Source organism: Caenorhabditis briggsae (genome assembly GCF_000004555.2).
Source record: "Caenorhabditis briggsae complete genome, chrIV, whole genome shotgun sequence".
In the NCBI taxonomy this organism is placed as follows: Eukaryota; Metazoa; Nematoda; class Chromadorea; order Rhabditida; family Rhabditidae; genus Caenorhabditis; species Caenorhabditis briggsae.
Window position 1 is genome coordinate 7,570,251 of NC_013487.2, and position 17,016 is coordinate 7,587,266.

General features: G+C 40.4%; 1 protein-coding gene across 1 annotated transcript; it reads right to left on the minus strand.

The window, feature by feature from the left end:
• Positions 1–1,685: 1,685 nt before the first annotated feature.
• On the minus strand, positions 1,686–12,083 carry Cbr-tag-199 (the record flags this gene model as incomplete). The annotated part of the gene is given in 22 exon segments (XM_002633158.1): positions 1,686–1,911; positions 2,201–2,895; positions 2,946–3,517; positions 3,574–3,779; positions 3,886–3,970; positions 4,016–4,199; positions 4,472–4,755; positions 4,799–4,802; positions 4,808–5,138; positions 5,187–5,693; positions 5,739–6,158; positions 6,279–6,329; positions 6,379–6,428; positions 6,607–6,651; positions 7,712–7,896; positions 7,936–8,064; positions 8,171–8,239; positions 8,640–8,701; positions 8,798–8,910; positions 9,162–10,360; positions 10,400–11,856; positions 11,902–12,083. Coding segments are annotated over 22 exon segments (7,056 nt in total), but the record flags the coding sequence as incomplete, so codon positions are not given.
• Between the last annotated feature and the right edge of the window lie 4,933 nt (positions 12,084–17,016).

A 17,016-nucleotide genomic window follows, 5' to 3' on the forward strand; every position in this document is an offset into this window, starting at 1 on the left:
TGTATGCATGCTTTCTCTCTTCTTTTTCCTTTTTCTACTGCTCTCGGGAGGTCTCTCTTTTCTCTTATGCGATTCGCCAAGCACTCTCTTTTCTTTTTTTTTTGCTCGAAAGCAACGACTGTTATGTTGAGAGAGGCATTTGGTGAGAGTGGCGGCGCCAAAAGAACAAAACGATGAGAAGAAGAAGGAAAGGAAAAAGGCGGCTAGGAAGAGGAAACGTCTTCTTAAAAACGTTTTTGAAATGGACACACACATGGAAGAGAGAGCATTGAACGGGAAAAAGTTTGTCTTCCGTTGTCACAACAGGAAATTAAGCAGCAGATGCTTTTCTATTCAAAAGGAGAAGAATATTGATTCCACCTTTAGAGCTTTGAAAATTGTATGAGACTATTTTGAAACACTCAAAACTGCTCTTGTGCTGTTCCTGACCTGCTGAATCTTCATAAAAACTAAAGGTCCTTGATTGCATGCTAATTTTTTTGTTTTATTTTGAAGAATCCAGAAAATTATAAAAATTTGGAATACAGTAAAACCTGTAATAGAAACGACATTTCTAGCTTTCAATATTGAGCCAATTTATCTCGGATCCTGTCGAAGATATCAAAAATTTGCCAACTGATAAATTGTTTATCATAATATCAGGAATGTTTTATCAGTTGATCTGATATCTGGAATAGAGATAATTGAGCTTGAACTAAACAGTGTGGGGCTCTTCTATTGCAGGTTTAGTTTTATCTTTGAAATTTCCTTCAAATAACTCAAAAAAAGGTTTGCTAAAAAGCATGATAATTCTAACCTCAAACTTTTTGGAAGCTAGTCTCAAAATATATCAACTCTGATATCCCTGTGACGTCTTATCAAAGAATTTTAAATTTTCAGAAAAAAGAACCAAGAAGGCCTAACAACTTCTCAGCTTCTCAAGATTTGAAAAAGAAAAAAAAACTACCCACCGTGTTCCGAAATTAGAATAACAAGATTTGGAACATTGGAATATGGAAAAGAGAGGGAGCGGCGACTCTAGCAGTGGGCCCGCGAATAAAACATCCGAGAAATGGAAGTATACTAGAAAATGTAGGTAAGCGTGGTGCCGCTCTCTCCGCGTCGCGGCAAAGTACTACTATTCTATCCGTGGCTCTATATTCTAGAAGAGACGACGTTGAGAAACGAGAGCAGAAGCGGTGGAGGGGCGGAGCGAACTGATCGAAGCGGAGAGAGGACACAGCCGCGCAGCACCGGGTGTTTGGAGACAGAGAGACTGGATGGAAAAGGATGAAGAGAGCATTTGAGACTCAGACATACTAACTCTTTTCTCTTCTCCCCGAAAGACACTAGGAGACCTTCCTCTTCTTTTTCTTCGTATTCTTTTTCTTCTTTGGCATGAGAAACAATCTCACAACCCTTGCTTCCGATTCGCAACAGATGATTCTTTGATTCGGAAATTGAATCTATATTCGATTTTTATATATTCTTCGCAATCTATTTTCAACTCTTGTGACTCTGAAACAATCCCATTCAAAACTATGTTTTCCTTTTTTGCCAATAAAACTCTAATACAGGGAATAGATGAAACATGAAAATTAGATAAATTCAATCACATAGTTATTCAATTCCTGAAATGAACAATCACAGGGAAAGAAAAAAGACACAACATTCAATGAATGGATAATGAAGGTAGGATCTAAAAATGAAAAGAAAAAAATAGAGCGTACCTCAATATTCTGAAGCCATTTATACGAATTCGTCAGTTTATCCAGAGTTGATGACGGATCGGTAATGTTGACGCCGCCGAACATGGATGCTGTAGTGGCTCCAATTGTGGCTCCCACCGATTCTGCAGCTGTTGAAGGAATCGGGAAAATACTGGAGGACGTGGAAGATGGAAGAAGCATTCCAGGGGAGCGTTTGAGTCCTCTGAAAATTAAGAAAATCTGTATCAGACACAAATTAATGTAATAGGGAGAGAGAGAGAGAGAAGACGAGGAGAAGGTGGTGATTTAATTTATCGATGTCTATTTTGGTAGAATTCTAATTTATAGAGCAAATAAAATCTAGGGATAACGTCTGTTACTTTTGAGCAATTTTACGATGTAGAGTCACACAAAATTTGTTATTTTTGAATGGAAATATACTCCAGGTTCCGCGGAAAACAAGTTTATTTCTCTACCAGAAGAATCCAATGACGAATTCTATCCCAGCATACCTGGGAGAGGTAATCTCATGCTCATTTCTCTCGTTGTCATTTTGAACAGAATCCAATTGACTACCCAAAACAGAAGATTGAAGTGGAAGAAGAAATGATGGAGACGTCGAATTCGCGTCCTTCAGAAGGATCAAATCGTCGGCAGTAGATGTACTTGTGCTAGATGTCGGTACATGGAATTTGGTTTGATCGAAACAAAGTAGATTTGGTTTTGCCTTTTCGTTGGTGTACACTTGTCCGAGTAATGCATCTACTTCTGCCATCGTTTTGTCAATTGAAGCAGAAATCTCTGGTGGAATATCTTTCGATGGATCCTTTATTTCAACTGGTGGAACCTTGTTAGCACTTTCGTAATATGTCCTTGAATCTGTTGTCCTTGTTGACGTCTTCGGATCAGACAGATTCATTATGACGTAGGCAGGCTTGGCAGTTGCAGTGGTTGAAGAAGATGTCGTTGGTTTCGCCTCCACTTTCTTCATTGTATGATATTTGGCCATCAAAGAATCCGCTGTCTTTTTATTCGTCAATCGTTTTTCTCTGGCAACCATACGGCTTTCAGAATTGCTCAATGTTCCATCGTCTTCCGATTCGTCTTCAGTGATAGTGTAGACTGGTCCTGGACGACGCATCATCTGGTTAGCAGACTCATACATTTTAGCAATTTCAGCATATTCGACGTCTTCCATGTTGATCGACTGAAAAAAGAAACAAAAACTATTGGTTAATTAAACTTCTGAAATCTCACCACTTCATCTTCATCTGGAGATTCTAAGAACGGATTGTGTCCATGTCTATAGAACTCTTCCTCTTCCAAAGCTTCTGCTCTAATTCGTTCTTCTTCGATTTCCTTTGACCTTTGCGATGGTGCAATTGGAATCGGATCACTTCTCTTTGGAACCGTCACAACTGGCTGAGTCGAGGTGCTCGGTGTCTGGCCAACTGTCGTTCTTGCCCATTGAACATCAAACTCATCGTTTGCAACTTCTCCGAATGCCTGAATTTGCTGCAGTACTTCTTTTCCGAGTTCCTCTTGTCTGATTCTCTCATTCTCTACTTCTTCATAAGATGGCGCTGGCGCTGTAGGAGCAGCAACAGCTCTATCCGGATATTCATCGTCCTCTTCTGAACAACTTTCTTCATCACTATCTGATTTCGTTTCCTCTTCAGCTGTTATTTTGATTATTGGGGGTGGTTTTGAAGGTGTTCTTTGCATTGTTTTGTATTTCGAAGAGCTTTGAATCGGTTGTCTAGAAACAGACGAAGCAGGAACCTCTGTAGCAACAACGTTATCATATATTTCATCCATATCTAAGTCATCTGAATAAGTTAAACTTTGTATGCATACAACATCTATGCGAAACAGAATTACTCACGATTTTTAGTGACCCGAATTCTTTGAATCTCGGAGGGATTTTCAAACACTTCGTCCGTCTCCTTTGGGAAATCAAACTCTGACGGCTTCTTTGTAGAGTCGTTGAAAACAAAGTCCTGGTGGGGCAATTCGGATTCGTCGCCGTCGAAAACGGTCTCCCACATACGTGGCTTCTCATCTACTTGTCTTTGTTGAATTGAGTTGGCTCTGGAAATACTTTAACTTGATTTATGGAATGGGAAAACTTTCGTTTGGAATAATTCATAGAATCCGAATAACAACAATGAAAAATGTAGCTAGTAGAGAAACTCACTCTTCTTCTTCCTGCATTTTTACAATATCAGCGAATCTTGAATCAGAATAAGTGAAATCGAAATCGTCTGATGGCTTTGTTGGAACTTGAAAAATTGATTTTAATATAAAAAAAATCATCAGACACAAACCTTCTATTGGAGGTGTAGGGGATACAATCTGTGCTGGAGCGGGAACCTCTTCTGGTGTACGAACTTCTGGATCCTCTTCTCTTCTATGCAACACCTCATCTCGACTATCTCTTCTTGATCTGGCTCCTTCTCGAATTCGAAGAATATCCTCGAGTAGTTCATCCATTCGCTCTTCGCTGCCGCCCTGAATAGGATATTGGTTGAAAATGAAGGGGAAAAACGGGTAAGATCTTCTTTTCTTTTTCTTCCAACAAATCTCTTCTCATTTATGTTTCAATTATTCAATTAAGCCTACTGAAATGGAAGGATGCACTCGAAGATTCCCGAGAAAAATAAAAGGGCAGAAGAGAAAAGAAAAAGAAAAAATTGGTGCTGAATCTAAAGAAAATGAGAATCGTCTCTTCCATTTTTTTTACTCCCTTAAAAGTATCTGATTACACTATATTTCACACTCACCATCGTTAACTCTCGTTCGTATGATGTCGACGTGGCATATCCAGATTCTCTGGTTGGAGATTCTTCTCTCTGCTTGCTTTCTCTTTCGAACAATTCATCCTCATTCACAATTCCAGTTGGTGCGAACCCAGTATGTCCACGTGGCAAAAATTGCTCTGTTGGTCGAATCGTATCTTCTACTTCGGCATTTGCCATGACCGACATTATTTTTCTTCGTTCTTCTTCCGATAAATCTTCTAATCCAGGTGGAATGATTTGAGTGGATGAATGAGATCTGATTGGGCCTTTCAGCGAATCGCTTTCTGCTTCTGCCATAACCGAAAGTACCTTTTGTCGATCAGCTTCTGAGAGATCTTCTAGACCCATCGAAATGTTAGGTTGACCCATTTTTGGTGGAGGTGGAGGCTTGGAATATTGACTTGCAGAAACACTTGGAACCATTTGTGAAACAAACTCTGCTTTTGCCATTACTGACATTATTTTTTGTTTCTCAGCTTCCGATAAATCATCCAAACCAGGCGGTACCACCGGAGCTGGGATCATTGAATAACTGCTAGGGGATCGACTGGGAACCAAATTCTGAACTTCTGCTTCTGCCATAACAGACATGATTTTTTGTCTTTCAGCATCTGACAAATCTTCTAAACCGGGTGGAATAGATGACATTCTGTAAATAAACAATTAGTGAAAAAAAAACAACAATTTTAATACTTACATTGGCTGTTGAATACTAACAAAGCTGGGTGATCGACTCGGCTGTCTTGATGGAAGTTGACTTCTAGATTCTTCTTCTTCAGCATTCATCATAACGGACATGATCTTCTGACGTTCCTCTTCTGATAAATCCTCTAAGCCAGGCGGAACCATCGGCATTGCTTGGAATGTTGAGACCGTTGGAATTGGCTGAGGAACTCTAGCAAAACTAGAAGATCGACTTGGTTGTCTTGATGGTACTTGACTTTTGGAGTTTTCGAATTCTGCCTCAGCCATAACTGACGTAATCTTCTGCCGTTCTTCTTCTGATAGTCCTTCTAGTCCAGGAGGAACAATTGGCATTGATGGAATTGTTGGAACCTGCATAATGGCCACACTAGGGGGTCTACTAGGCTGTCTTGAAGAAATGACACTTTGGGATACATCCATTTCTGCATTAGCCATTACAGACATGATCTTCTGACGTTCTTCTTCTGATAACCCTTCCATTCCAGGTGGTATTGAAGTGCTGAATTTTATTAAATTTTTGGGATATCAGAAAAGAAGGTACTACCTGTGTGGCATTGGTGGTGGCCCTCTTGATACCATCATCGGTTGTCGCACATCTTGCATATCCGCTTCAGCCATCACTGACATTATTTTCAACCTCTCTTCTTCTGATAAATCTTCCAATCCAGGTGGTAATTCTGACATCATACTTGTACTCATCACACTTGGAGATCTAGTTGGTAATTGACTAGAAACTGTGAAAGGTGGACCCATTTCCATTTCGGCATTCGCCATAACGGACATGATTTTTTGTCGTTCTTCTTCAGAAAGGTCCTCCATTCCTGATGGAATATTCGATGAAACACTTCTGCTTGGTTTCGCATTATTCACAGAATCATCGAAGTCGGCAGCAGCCATTACAGACATAATCTGACGACGTTCTTCTTCGGAAAGACCATCCATCGGAATGTCGATATGAGGAGATCTGTAAAAAGATGTTTTAGTTTAATTTTGAATAGAAAAGGAGAGACGGAATAGTAGCAAGAGAGTATGGAGGTTGGAAATGTGGTAATCTGATATACTGGGAATGTTTTGAATTACTCACGGGATAGTTTTGGATGCAGCAGTAGTTGTGCCTAGGGAGGTTGTAGATTTGCTGAAAATGCTATTTTTTAGAATTTCAAAGTTGCTAGGTTTTTGATTACCTGTTGGAGAAGACATTGTTATTCACAATGTTGGAGGTGGACGTTGATGGCTGAAAATTTTCCATAAATATGGCAGCATCAATTTTTATCAAAAGGATTTGATGAGCTACGGAAAAAGGAGAAGTGTGTTTTCACTCTGATCGAAATTGAATTACTATAATTGAATTCGGTCGGAAACTCAAAAAAGAGAGGAAAAGAAAAACAAACAGAAAAATGGAGTTCACTTACCTTGATGGGTACGGCGGCTTGGATTTGCGAGCCCGCTTCCTTTGCCTGAAAAAAAAAGCAATTATAGGACGGGTAGACTAGGTGTCGTGGCTCGAGTGCTCTCTGAGCACACATGTCTTCTCGCCAAAAAATTAATGAGGCATGGGAGGAGGTCCTTCTAGTAAAGTGTTTCTTTTTTTTTACTGCTTTCAACCCCATCACTAGTTTCCCATTTTTGTGCAGCACATTTATGCATAACATACAAGAAAAAAGGCAAAAAAAAGAAAAGACTTTTGAACGATGAGTTGTTCTGAAAAAAGATGTATATATTCGTAAGGATGTGACCAGAGGAAAAGGAAAAAAGAAAAAATGGTTGTATAGTGTTTGTTGGGGTTGAGATGAGAACGGATGAGGAAAGGGAGGGCACAAGATATTTGTTTTTTTTGTTGAGAGAAGTCGAATTTTTTGGGTAACTAGCTTCTTCTGGTATACACGAAGCAACTCGGTTTTTGAGAGAATGGTTATCTTAGAAATGAGTTAGAAGAACATTTTGTGGAGTTACCGTAAAACCTGTAATTTATGTATTCTTGAAAAGATATAAAAATTTTTCAACTGATAAAGTGTCTATCATAATATCAGAAATGTTTTGTCTGTTTACACATTTTTGATATCTTTCACGGGAATCGAGATAAATTGGCTCAAAGTTAAAAGTTAGGGGCCCTTCTATTACAAGTTTTACGGTATCCATTTTAATAAACCAAACTCATAATATTGAAACAGACCGCTTGAACCTAGATCACTAGAACCAATAGTTTTTTTACAGGGTTTCCTAAATTAGTTCAAAAAAAAACCCAAATTAAAGTATTTAGATAACTTGCAAACAAATAACTGGATACAAGATTATTTCTATATTTTCCCATAACGGTTAGATATCCAAAACATAATATTATCAGAAAAGAAATCACGAATATTATTGTTCCCTGAAATGCAATTATTTTTATTGTATAGTGAAATTCCCAAGGGGACCTCCCAAAAAGTCCCTATGCACTTTAAGATTAAAATCGCACACTGCTCCATAGGACACAAAACTAACATCCCTGAAATTTAATTAAAATAAACCACTTACTTTATTAATAGCATCATTTGCAATATTAGAGAGGAAGCCAAAATTGGGTCGCTTCAACATACGACTACCCAGCACCGAATCGATGGGTGTCTGCTGTGTCGACTCCCCTCTCTGCGTCTCCGATCCATCTCCCAAAGCCTCACGACTACTATTCTTCGTCTTCTTCTTCGTCTCCTCTTCGTCCTCTTCTTGGTGCTGCTCCACGTTTTTCTCCACAGCGCCACCATTCTTTCTCTTTTCGTCGTCGCCGCCATAACACTCTTCACCAATCGATCTCACGGTGTCTAGGAAGGAAAACGGAGCCGAAGAAGACGTGGGCTGGTGTTGGTGGTGGAAACTCTCCCCAGCAATACCTGTAAGTATGTTTTTTCTCTCTCCCGTTTTTCTCTTTTTAATATTCTTTTCTTTTGGAGCTATGAATATTTTAGGGGGTGGTTTTCAAGAATTTCAAACTCTCACCATCCAAGAACTGAAGTTGGTCTTCGACATATTCCAATGGAAACTCTTCAACGTCCGTCGGTATTTCTTCTGAAATTGAATTTTGTCAAATATTTATCTTGAAACTGTTTCAGAATTTGATTTTTTTCATCCGTTTTAAACAGTTGTCGTTTTTTTCCGTATTTCCTGAAATAGAGGCCCTCCCAAGCCGTTAACTTTGAGCTCAGTTATCTCTATCCCTATGAAAGATATCAAAATTTTGTCAACTGATAAAATGTTGATGATATTATGATAAATAATTTATCAGTTGACAAGTTATTGATATCTTTCACAGGAATCAAGGTAATAGAGCTCAAAGTAGGTTGGGCTTATATTAGAGGAAGAATGGTATAATAATTTTTCCTGTTATAACTTTAAAGTCAAATGAATCTGAACTGTCGGAAATTTTTCGGAGAACTGATAAGATTTATAAAAACAGAATGCAACTCACGTCCTGCATCTTCTTCCTCATCGTGAATGGATTGTCGCATGAAGCTGAGTTGCTCTTCATACCTGGAATAAAAATATTTCAGCTATCCTTGTTTCAGATTTTCAAAAAATATCCAGTTTCCCTTTTATTATATGCAGCTATGTAAAACTTCAACATACCACTTTCCAATATCTGATTCTGACTCTCTCCTGATCTCCGCTATGCTTCTGATGTCATATTCACTGCTCACCCGTGACGCCATTGAATCCACTGAAGGAGATGAGGACACCACCTAAAAAAGAGAGAAGGTATATAGATGTTTCTCGGATAGCAGTCAAATGGATGCACGAAATTCAAAAATCTGGCAGCTGGTCACGCTACCTGCATCATATTCAATGACAGAGTCTCTCTTCGAGACGGCTCTCATGGCAACATGTATAGTGTATGTGAAAATACATGTATACAGATGAGAAAAAAACGACGCTCGTTTGAGAATGAGAAAACAGCACACAGACAAAACAACCAACTTTTTTTGTTTCTCACCTTCTGTGCCATAATAAGACTCTGTTGGAGCTCTTGAGTAGTGTCAAGTGCAGCAGGAGATGTAACTCGATCAGGAGAGGAACCGCTCGTTAGCACTTGAGGAGCATCGTTGTCTTCGTTGAAGGAGCCAGCTTCTGATCCGGAATCTTGTTCGTCAAATTGATCAGCACCTGAAGTCGCATCGGATGCACTTTCCGTCTTCGGCTCTTCTTCTTCTTCTTCTTCTTCTTCTTCTTCGGGATTGAAGTATGCAGCGGGAGTAGTGAAATCCATATCAGCCATTTGCTCAATGCGTGCAATGTGATCGAGCTCTTCTTGGGTTAAATCTGGCTGCTGAGATGGAGGAGGTGGAGCCAGCGGTCTTGTGGAGGCAGGAAGTGGGTCACTTATCTTTTGCTCCGCCATAGCAGTAATCATTGCAATGTGGTCCAGTTCGTCTTGAGTGAGCTCTGGTTCTTGTCTTCTTACAGGAATCATGGACTCAGATGATGCCATTGCAGATATTCTAGCAATATGATCCAATTCTTCTTGTGTCAATTCTGGTTCAGCTGATTTTATTGGAACATTTGGCTGTGGCACTGAGAAGTCGATTGCAGCCATTTCAGCAATCTTTGCAATGTGGTCAAGTTCTTCCTGTGTCAACTCGGGTTCCGTGGAAACGAATGGGTTGGTTGCTGAGAATGGTGGAGGATAACAGTCTTCAGCAGCCATAGCCGCAATTCTTGCAATGTGATCCTTTTCTTCTTGAGATAGTTCTGGTTCATAGGAAGGCATCGGGTGGGATACTGTAGTAGTATGGAAATCTTCATCGGCAGCCATAGCAGCAATCCTAGCAATGTGATCTTTTTCCTCTTGAGATAGTTCTGGTTCAGAAGGCATCGGAGGAACAACGTTCTTTACATGGAAATCTTCTTCAGATGCCATAGCAGCAATCGTAGCGATGTGATCCTTTTCTTCTTGGGAGAGTTCTGGCTCTGCTGAAACAACCGTGGTGGGGAATGCTGTAGTTGGAGGTTGCGATGGAATAGGATGGAATGTATTGAAATCGTTTTCAGCCATAGCTGCTATCCTCTCAATATGTATTAGTTCTTCTTTCGTAAGCTCAGGTTCGACTGGAATTGAACGAATCGCTGGAACATCTGAACTGAATTGTTCCTCCTCCATTGCATTAATTCTTGCAATATGCTCTTTTTCTTCTTCTGAGAGTTCAGGTACTTCTATTGGTTGAGCAATTTCATCTGGTATTGGAACAAGCATCGGTTGAGAGAATTCTCCAGCGGCCATGGCAGCTATCTTCGCAATGTGATTCATTTCTTCTTGTGATAACTCTGGTTCTTCGAAGACGGCTGGAGAATTTGGAAGAATAAGTTTCGGTTGTATATCCAACATTGGTCTATTGAAATCTTCAGCGGCCATTGCTGTGACTTTAGCAATATGATCTTTCTCTGCTTGAGACAGTTCTGGCTCTTCCCATTCGGATATTGGACGCTTCAAGTCAACTTCTGCCATCGCTGCGATTCTTGCGATATGATCCAATTCCTCCTGTGTTACATCTTGTCGTGCTTCCTGTTGAGCACTTTCAGCAGCGTTTGCAATCTGGTCCAGCTCTTCTTGTGTTAATCCACCAAGTGATTGTTTCGGATGTGGAACGTTTTTGATGACGGCATCTGTCGCTTGCATGACGGATTGTGTGGCTTTTCCAAAGAAGTTTTTGAATCCGAATCCTCCAGATGGTTTTGGCTTGGAATCTTCAACTTTAATCTCTTCGTTCATCTTTTCAGCCATCAGAGACATCTTTCTTATATGTTCCCTTTCTGATTCACTCAATTCAGCTGGTTCTTCTTGTTTTCCAACACCAAACATACTTTTCAATCCACTGACAACACTTGATTTTCTACGCTCTTGAACTGGAGCCACAGGTTGAACGGGTTCATCGAATTGAGCCATTTCATTGATTTTTCTGATATGTTCCAGTTCTTCAACTGTAAGTTCTCCTGTTGATTGTATTGGTTGGAACTTCTCTGGTTCTGGTTTTTCTTTCTCTGTTTCTGGAATAATTACTTCATCTTTGATTTCTTTCACCAATGTCTCGGTAGCCGTTTTTGCTTTGTCAAAGAATGATTTGAATCCGGAAATTGAAGGAGTAGAAAATCCGAATTGTGAATGAGCGGATGATCCACTGCTGTGTCTGGATCCAGTATCTGTTTTTGCAGAATGTGGAGGTGTTGGATGAGAAATAGCAATCGGAGGTGGAACAACTCTCAAATTGTTTCTAGGTGTCACTGCTCTTGATGGAACTTCAACGATGGGATCTCCAACTGTCGTTTTCTTATAATCTTCGATTTCAACTTCTTCATCGATTCCTTCACTTGAAACTCTTGAATTCGTTGATTCTGTTCTGGATGAAATCTGTTTCTTAATTGGAACATTAATCATGAACGGCGTTTTTGATTCTGCCTTCTCCAGAATATGTTGAATGTGTTCTTTTTCAGCCTCAGAGATACAATCCACTTCTGGAAGCATTTGCAGTGCCGACGAACACCTTCTCGATGTCATTGGAGATGTGTTCCTTGTCGATCGAGCCATCACTCCCATTATATGTTGTCTCTCAATGTCAGATAATCCAATCAGTGCATTGTCCGGTAGTCGAGAAGCTGCACTGTCATTCGATGCTCTCGAATCGGCTCCAGATGACCTGAAGCATAGAAATACAGTTTTGATACAAACTTTTCAAACAAACCTTCTGAGTAGGTTCAAGATATCTCCTCTATCTTCGGATTCTTTTCTCAATAAACTAGGCGATATAGAGGGTGACGGATTTGTGAACATAGCCAATGCTGATCGGGGACGATCGACTATACTCTTTTTAGATGAAGTGAAGAATGAGAAGAGACCGTAGGATGATGGTTCTTCAGGGCGCATCGGCTCAACCGAGAATCCAGGAGATCTGTAAAGACATTATATTTATAATAGTCTCGGAAATTTTCGATTTTTTCGATTTTTCCAGACGAATTTTCAGAATTTCAGAATTTCAGAACAGCAAAGTTTCAGATAATCAGATTTCCAGACTTTCAGAATCTGAATTTCAGAACTTTAGAATATCCCATTTATCGAATTGCAGATTTTCTGAATATCTGAATTTCAGATTTTTTGACTATCGAAATTTCAGAATTTCTGATATTCAGAATTTTTTGGTTTTCAGAATCAGAATTTCAGAATATCCGGTTTCCTAAATTGCAGAATTGCAGAATTTCGGAATTCCACATTTTTCGAGTTTGAGATTCAGAATTTCCCAATTTTAGATTTTCGAACTTTCAGAAATTCAGAATTTCAGAATTTTCCGAAATTTAGATTTACATAATTTCAGAATTTCAGATTTTTTGACTTTCAGAATTTCAGAATTTCAGAATTTCAGAAGTTTAGAATTTCAGAATTTCAGATATTCCAATGTTTCAAATAAACATTCATTTTTTGCATTGAAACCAAATACTTTCGCTATTTTGATAAGTGATTGGATCCATCAATTTCACAGCCTACAGTAAACACAAATGACTATACGAATATGTGTCAAATAAAAAGAACATACGTTTCTGTGACCTCTTCCTCTTCTTCCTCGTCGGTTCCAATGTCATAAGCGTCGGAGAAATATCTAGCCCGTGGGTTAGCCACATTTCGATAGTGAGCACGCAATTCTCTGCCAGCCTGTAATCAAATTTGCTCATCTGCTGCCCTAGTTGGTGGTTAAACGCATGGCTCCCTGCCTAAAAACCCAAAACGCACCTCTTCGGCAATCTCCTCTGTCATTCTGTTCGCTGCGAAATTGAGACGCCAAAGGAAATCAACATTACAGAGAAGGGGTTGTGTATGACGGAAGCTGTGTTGCTCAAGAAGTTCATAAACATTTGGCTCTCCATCCGCTCTCTTCTTAATTTGATCATGGCTCTGGGCGTGCTTAACCTCTCTTTCTTTTATATTCTCTTCATCAGATATATGTTTTTCGGCTGTGCATGCAGCACTCATTGTTCGCCGAATCGGAGATATATGAAGTCCTGATGCTTCTTGGAATGTCGATTGTTGCATCACATATTGCTGTACAAGCAGAGATGTTCCGACGTCAAAGTTGTACATATCTGTGACAATTTCGTCTTCTTCTGGAAGTGGATTCGTTTTATCATGAATTGATTTCTCTGTCGTTTCTCCTTCATCTCCTTCTCCTTTTTCCAACGAGGCATTTATTGATTGGAGATCTCGAAGGAAGTGGTCCGTATATACAACCTGAGTACTTGGTTCCCTCTTCAGTTTTGCCTTGCCTTCTTCCTCCATTTCGGTAGTAGTTACTGGAGTCGAAGAGAACGAGGTTGATGATCTCAGATCACGGATAACTGATGGTGAGAAATGAGAAGTATAGGTGATAGAAGTTCTACGAAGAGGTGGAAGATTAGAATCCCTTTCCACCATTCCACTGGCTGTTGATGATGCTTCTGCCTTTCTTAAAACCTCAGCAATATGTTTCAGTTCTTCTTCTGTGAGCCCACTGTCATTCTCCTTCTTGACTTCAGATTCTGAGATTGAAACTGAACGTTGACTGTCTGCACCAGAAGTTGCATCCGAAAAATCTTCAGGTTTTTGTTCAATTACTGGTTGTCTGATTGTAGAGGATTCTGCTATCCGAGTAACTATTTGAACTGGTTCTGCCATATGAGTAACCATTACATCGTAGTCCAATTCATCAAGTGCCATTTCTCGGTCTTCGGAAGACATTGGAAGAGGGGATATTGCGTCGAACGATCTTCCGATGTCAGCTCCAGAAGTAGCGCTTGAGTGGTCTTCAGATACTTGTGGAACAGGGAATAGATTCGGAATATTGGAGGTTTCAATTGAAGGTTGGTTCACTAGTTCCTGATCATTTGTAACGTGATACTTGAGTGGTTCCGGTGGAATTGGAGAAGAAACATCAAATGACGATGAAATATCAGCTCCAGAAGTTGCACTGGAGTTCTGTTCCGATTCTTGTGTTTTAAACTGTCCTAACTCAACATTCACCGCAGGCCTAACGTTTTCAAATGAAGATTCCTCTGCCATTCTTTGAATCCTAGCAATATGATCCAATTCTTCTTGTGTTAGTTGCTCTTCTTCTTGGATTTTTGGTGGTTCCCGCGAATAATCATTATCTTGAGACAGTTCAAGATCAAAAGATCTATGAGAATCAGCGGCTGATGTTGCACTTGATCTATCTTCAGATATTTCCTTCTTCATGTTTCTCTTTTCAGTCGCCAAAAATCTGACGTCATCTTCTGTAGATTCATACTCTCTTTGGTCTTCGGTGGCATCGTCCTTATACTTCGTAATTATTGGTTGATTTGGTTCATCTGAAGCGAATTCGAAAGATGTATTTTGATTAAAACCAGCAACTGATGTTGCACTCGATTTATCTTCTGATGGTTCTTTGTGGGCAGATGGTCCTCCAGTCGATTCGAGATCAAATACTACTGGAGCACGATGAGCTTCGAATGACGATTGTTCTGCCAATTGTTGAATTCTAGCAATGTGATCCAACTCTTTTTCTGTTAATTCTGAATGCATAGCTGTCGCAGTTTCATCCACTGAAGATAACACAGGTGATTGCTGATTTAATAGTTGATTTGAATCCTCTGATCCCCTCGACACGAAGTTATCACTGACACTATGTGATGCAGTTTTCTGGGTAAGAATCGGTGTCTCTTTTTCTTCAAAACTGAAGTGTTCTGCCATTTTTTGGATTAAAGCAATATGATCAAGTTCCTCCTGGACAAGCTTTGGATTCGTCAAAATGGGTGTCGCCGCGCACGAGGACAATGGAGTGACAGTATCCAAGTAGTCACTAGATCTTACTGAACTGGATCGTCCTTCGTCTTGATGCGAGCTATCGGGTCGGCTGGCCTCTGCATTGGGAATACCAGTTCCTTGCTCAAATGATGATTGTTCAGCAAGATTCTGAATCAGAGCAACGTGGTCAAGTTCTTCTTGTGTAAGCACTGGGAGATTTTGTGATCCGAATCGATCAGCATGGACATTTGGAGCTGTTGGTAGTTCGAATGAGGATTGCTCTGCCATCTTCTGGATCCGAGCAATGTGATCAATCTCTTCCTGAGTCAGCTCCGGTTCTTTCGGTTCCATTACTGGTTCCTCAACTGGTTCAAGAAGTGGTGATGATCGTTCGTAAGTGACTTCATGATCGAATGATTGCTGGAAGTCTGCTCCTGACGTGGCACTGGATCTGTCTTCATCCTCATAAGCTTCAGTGACGATGTTTGGTTCATCAACAGGAATGATCTGAACTGAAAGAGATGTGGGTGGTGCAGCCGTTTGTTCAAATGAAGACTGTTCAGCCATTTTCTGGATTTTAGCAATGTGATCAATTTCTTTCTTATTGAGCTCCAGTTCTTTTTGCTCCTTGGTCGGCTCTTCAACTGATTCGAGAATTGGGGAAGTCTGTTCATGGATCGCATCTCTTTCAAAAGATGTTCCAAAATCAGCACCCGATGTATCACCCGATACATCTTCTGACTTGCGTTGAATAGAGACCATTGGTTTTTCACAGGTTTGCTTAGAAATAATCCTTGCCATGGCGATATCATGCCATTCAGCAATGTTTTGTTGTTCAGCAGTTTCGGTGAAGAAAGGTTCATGCTCAACCTTGTCTTGAATGCACATAGGCTCTGATCTCGGCGCAATCTGTTCAAAGGAAGACTGCTCTGCCATTCTCTGGATCATAGCAATGTGATCAATTTCTTCCTGGGCCAGCTCCGGTTCTTTCGGTTCTTTCGGTTCCATTACTGGTTCCTCAACTGGCTCTAGAAGTGGTAATGATCGTTCGTAAGTGACTTCATGATCAAACGAGTTTTCCATATCGGCCCCAGAAGTAGCGCTGGATCTGTCCTCTTCCTCATATGGTTCAGCGGCAATCACTGGTTCATCTACTGTTGTCATTCTTTCTGGAACAGATCGTCGAGTCGGTGGTGCAGCCAATTGTTCGAATGAAGACTGTTCAGCCATTCTCTGGACCCATGCAATGTGATCAATCTCTTCCTGGGTCAGTTCCGGTTCTTTCGGTTCCATGACTGGTTCTTGAACTGGAACATTATCCATTGATGCCCGTGCAGCTATCCTCTCAATGTGTATTCTTTCTTCTTCCGTAAGCTCGAGTTCCTTTGGAACTGAATGAATGGCCGGAACATCCGATTTGAATTCTTCCTCCGCCATTGCCGTGATTCTCGCAATATGTTCTTTTTCTTCTTCTGTTAGTTCAGGTGCTACTATTGGTTGAGCAATTTCAACTGGTCTTCCAATCGGTTGAGAGGCTTCTTCAGCGGCCGTGGCAGCTATCTTCGCAATGTGATCCATTTCTTCTTGTGTAAGAGCTGACTGTGCAACTTTCGAAGTTATATCCGGTGTTATATATTCTTCAATCGCTGCCATTTCAGCTATCTTTGCGATGTGCTCTAATTCTTCTTCTGTCAGCTCAGTAGTTTTGACAACATTCTGTTCTGATTTTTCTGCTGGCTCATTGCATGTGGTTTGTGGAGGTATTGGTATGACGCAGTGCTCTAAAGACGACTGTTCTGCCATTTTTTCAATACTTGCAATATGATCGATCTCTTCTTGAGTTAGCTCCGGCTCAATGAATGAAACTGGTGGCCGGGTCAGTGGTGCAACTGTTTGTTCGAAAGAAGATTGTTCAGCCATTTTCTGGATCCAAGCAATGTGGTCAATCTCTTCCTGTGTCAGCTCCGGTTCTTTCGGTTCTTTCGGTTCCATTACTGGTTCCTCAACTGGTACAAGAAGTGAAGACGATCGTTCGTAGGTGACTTCATGA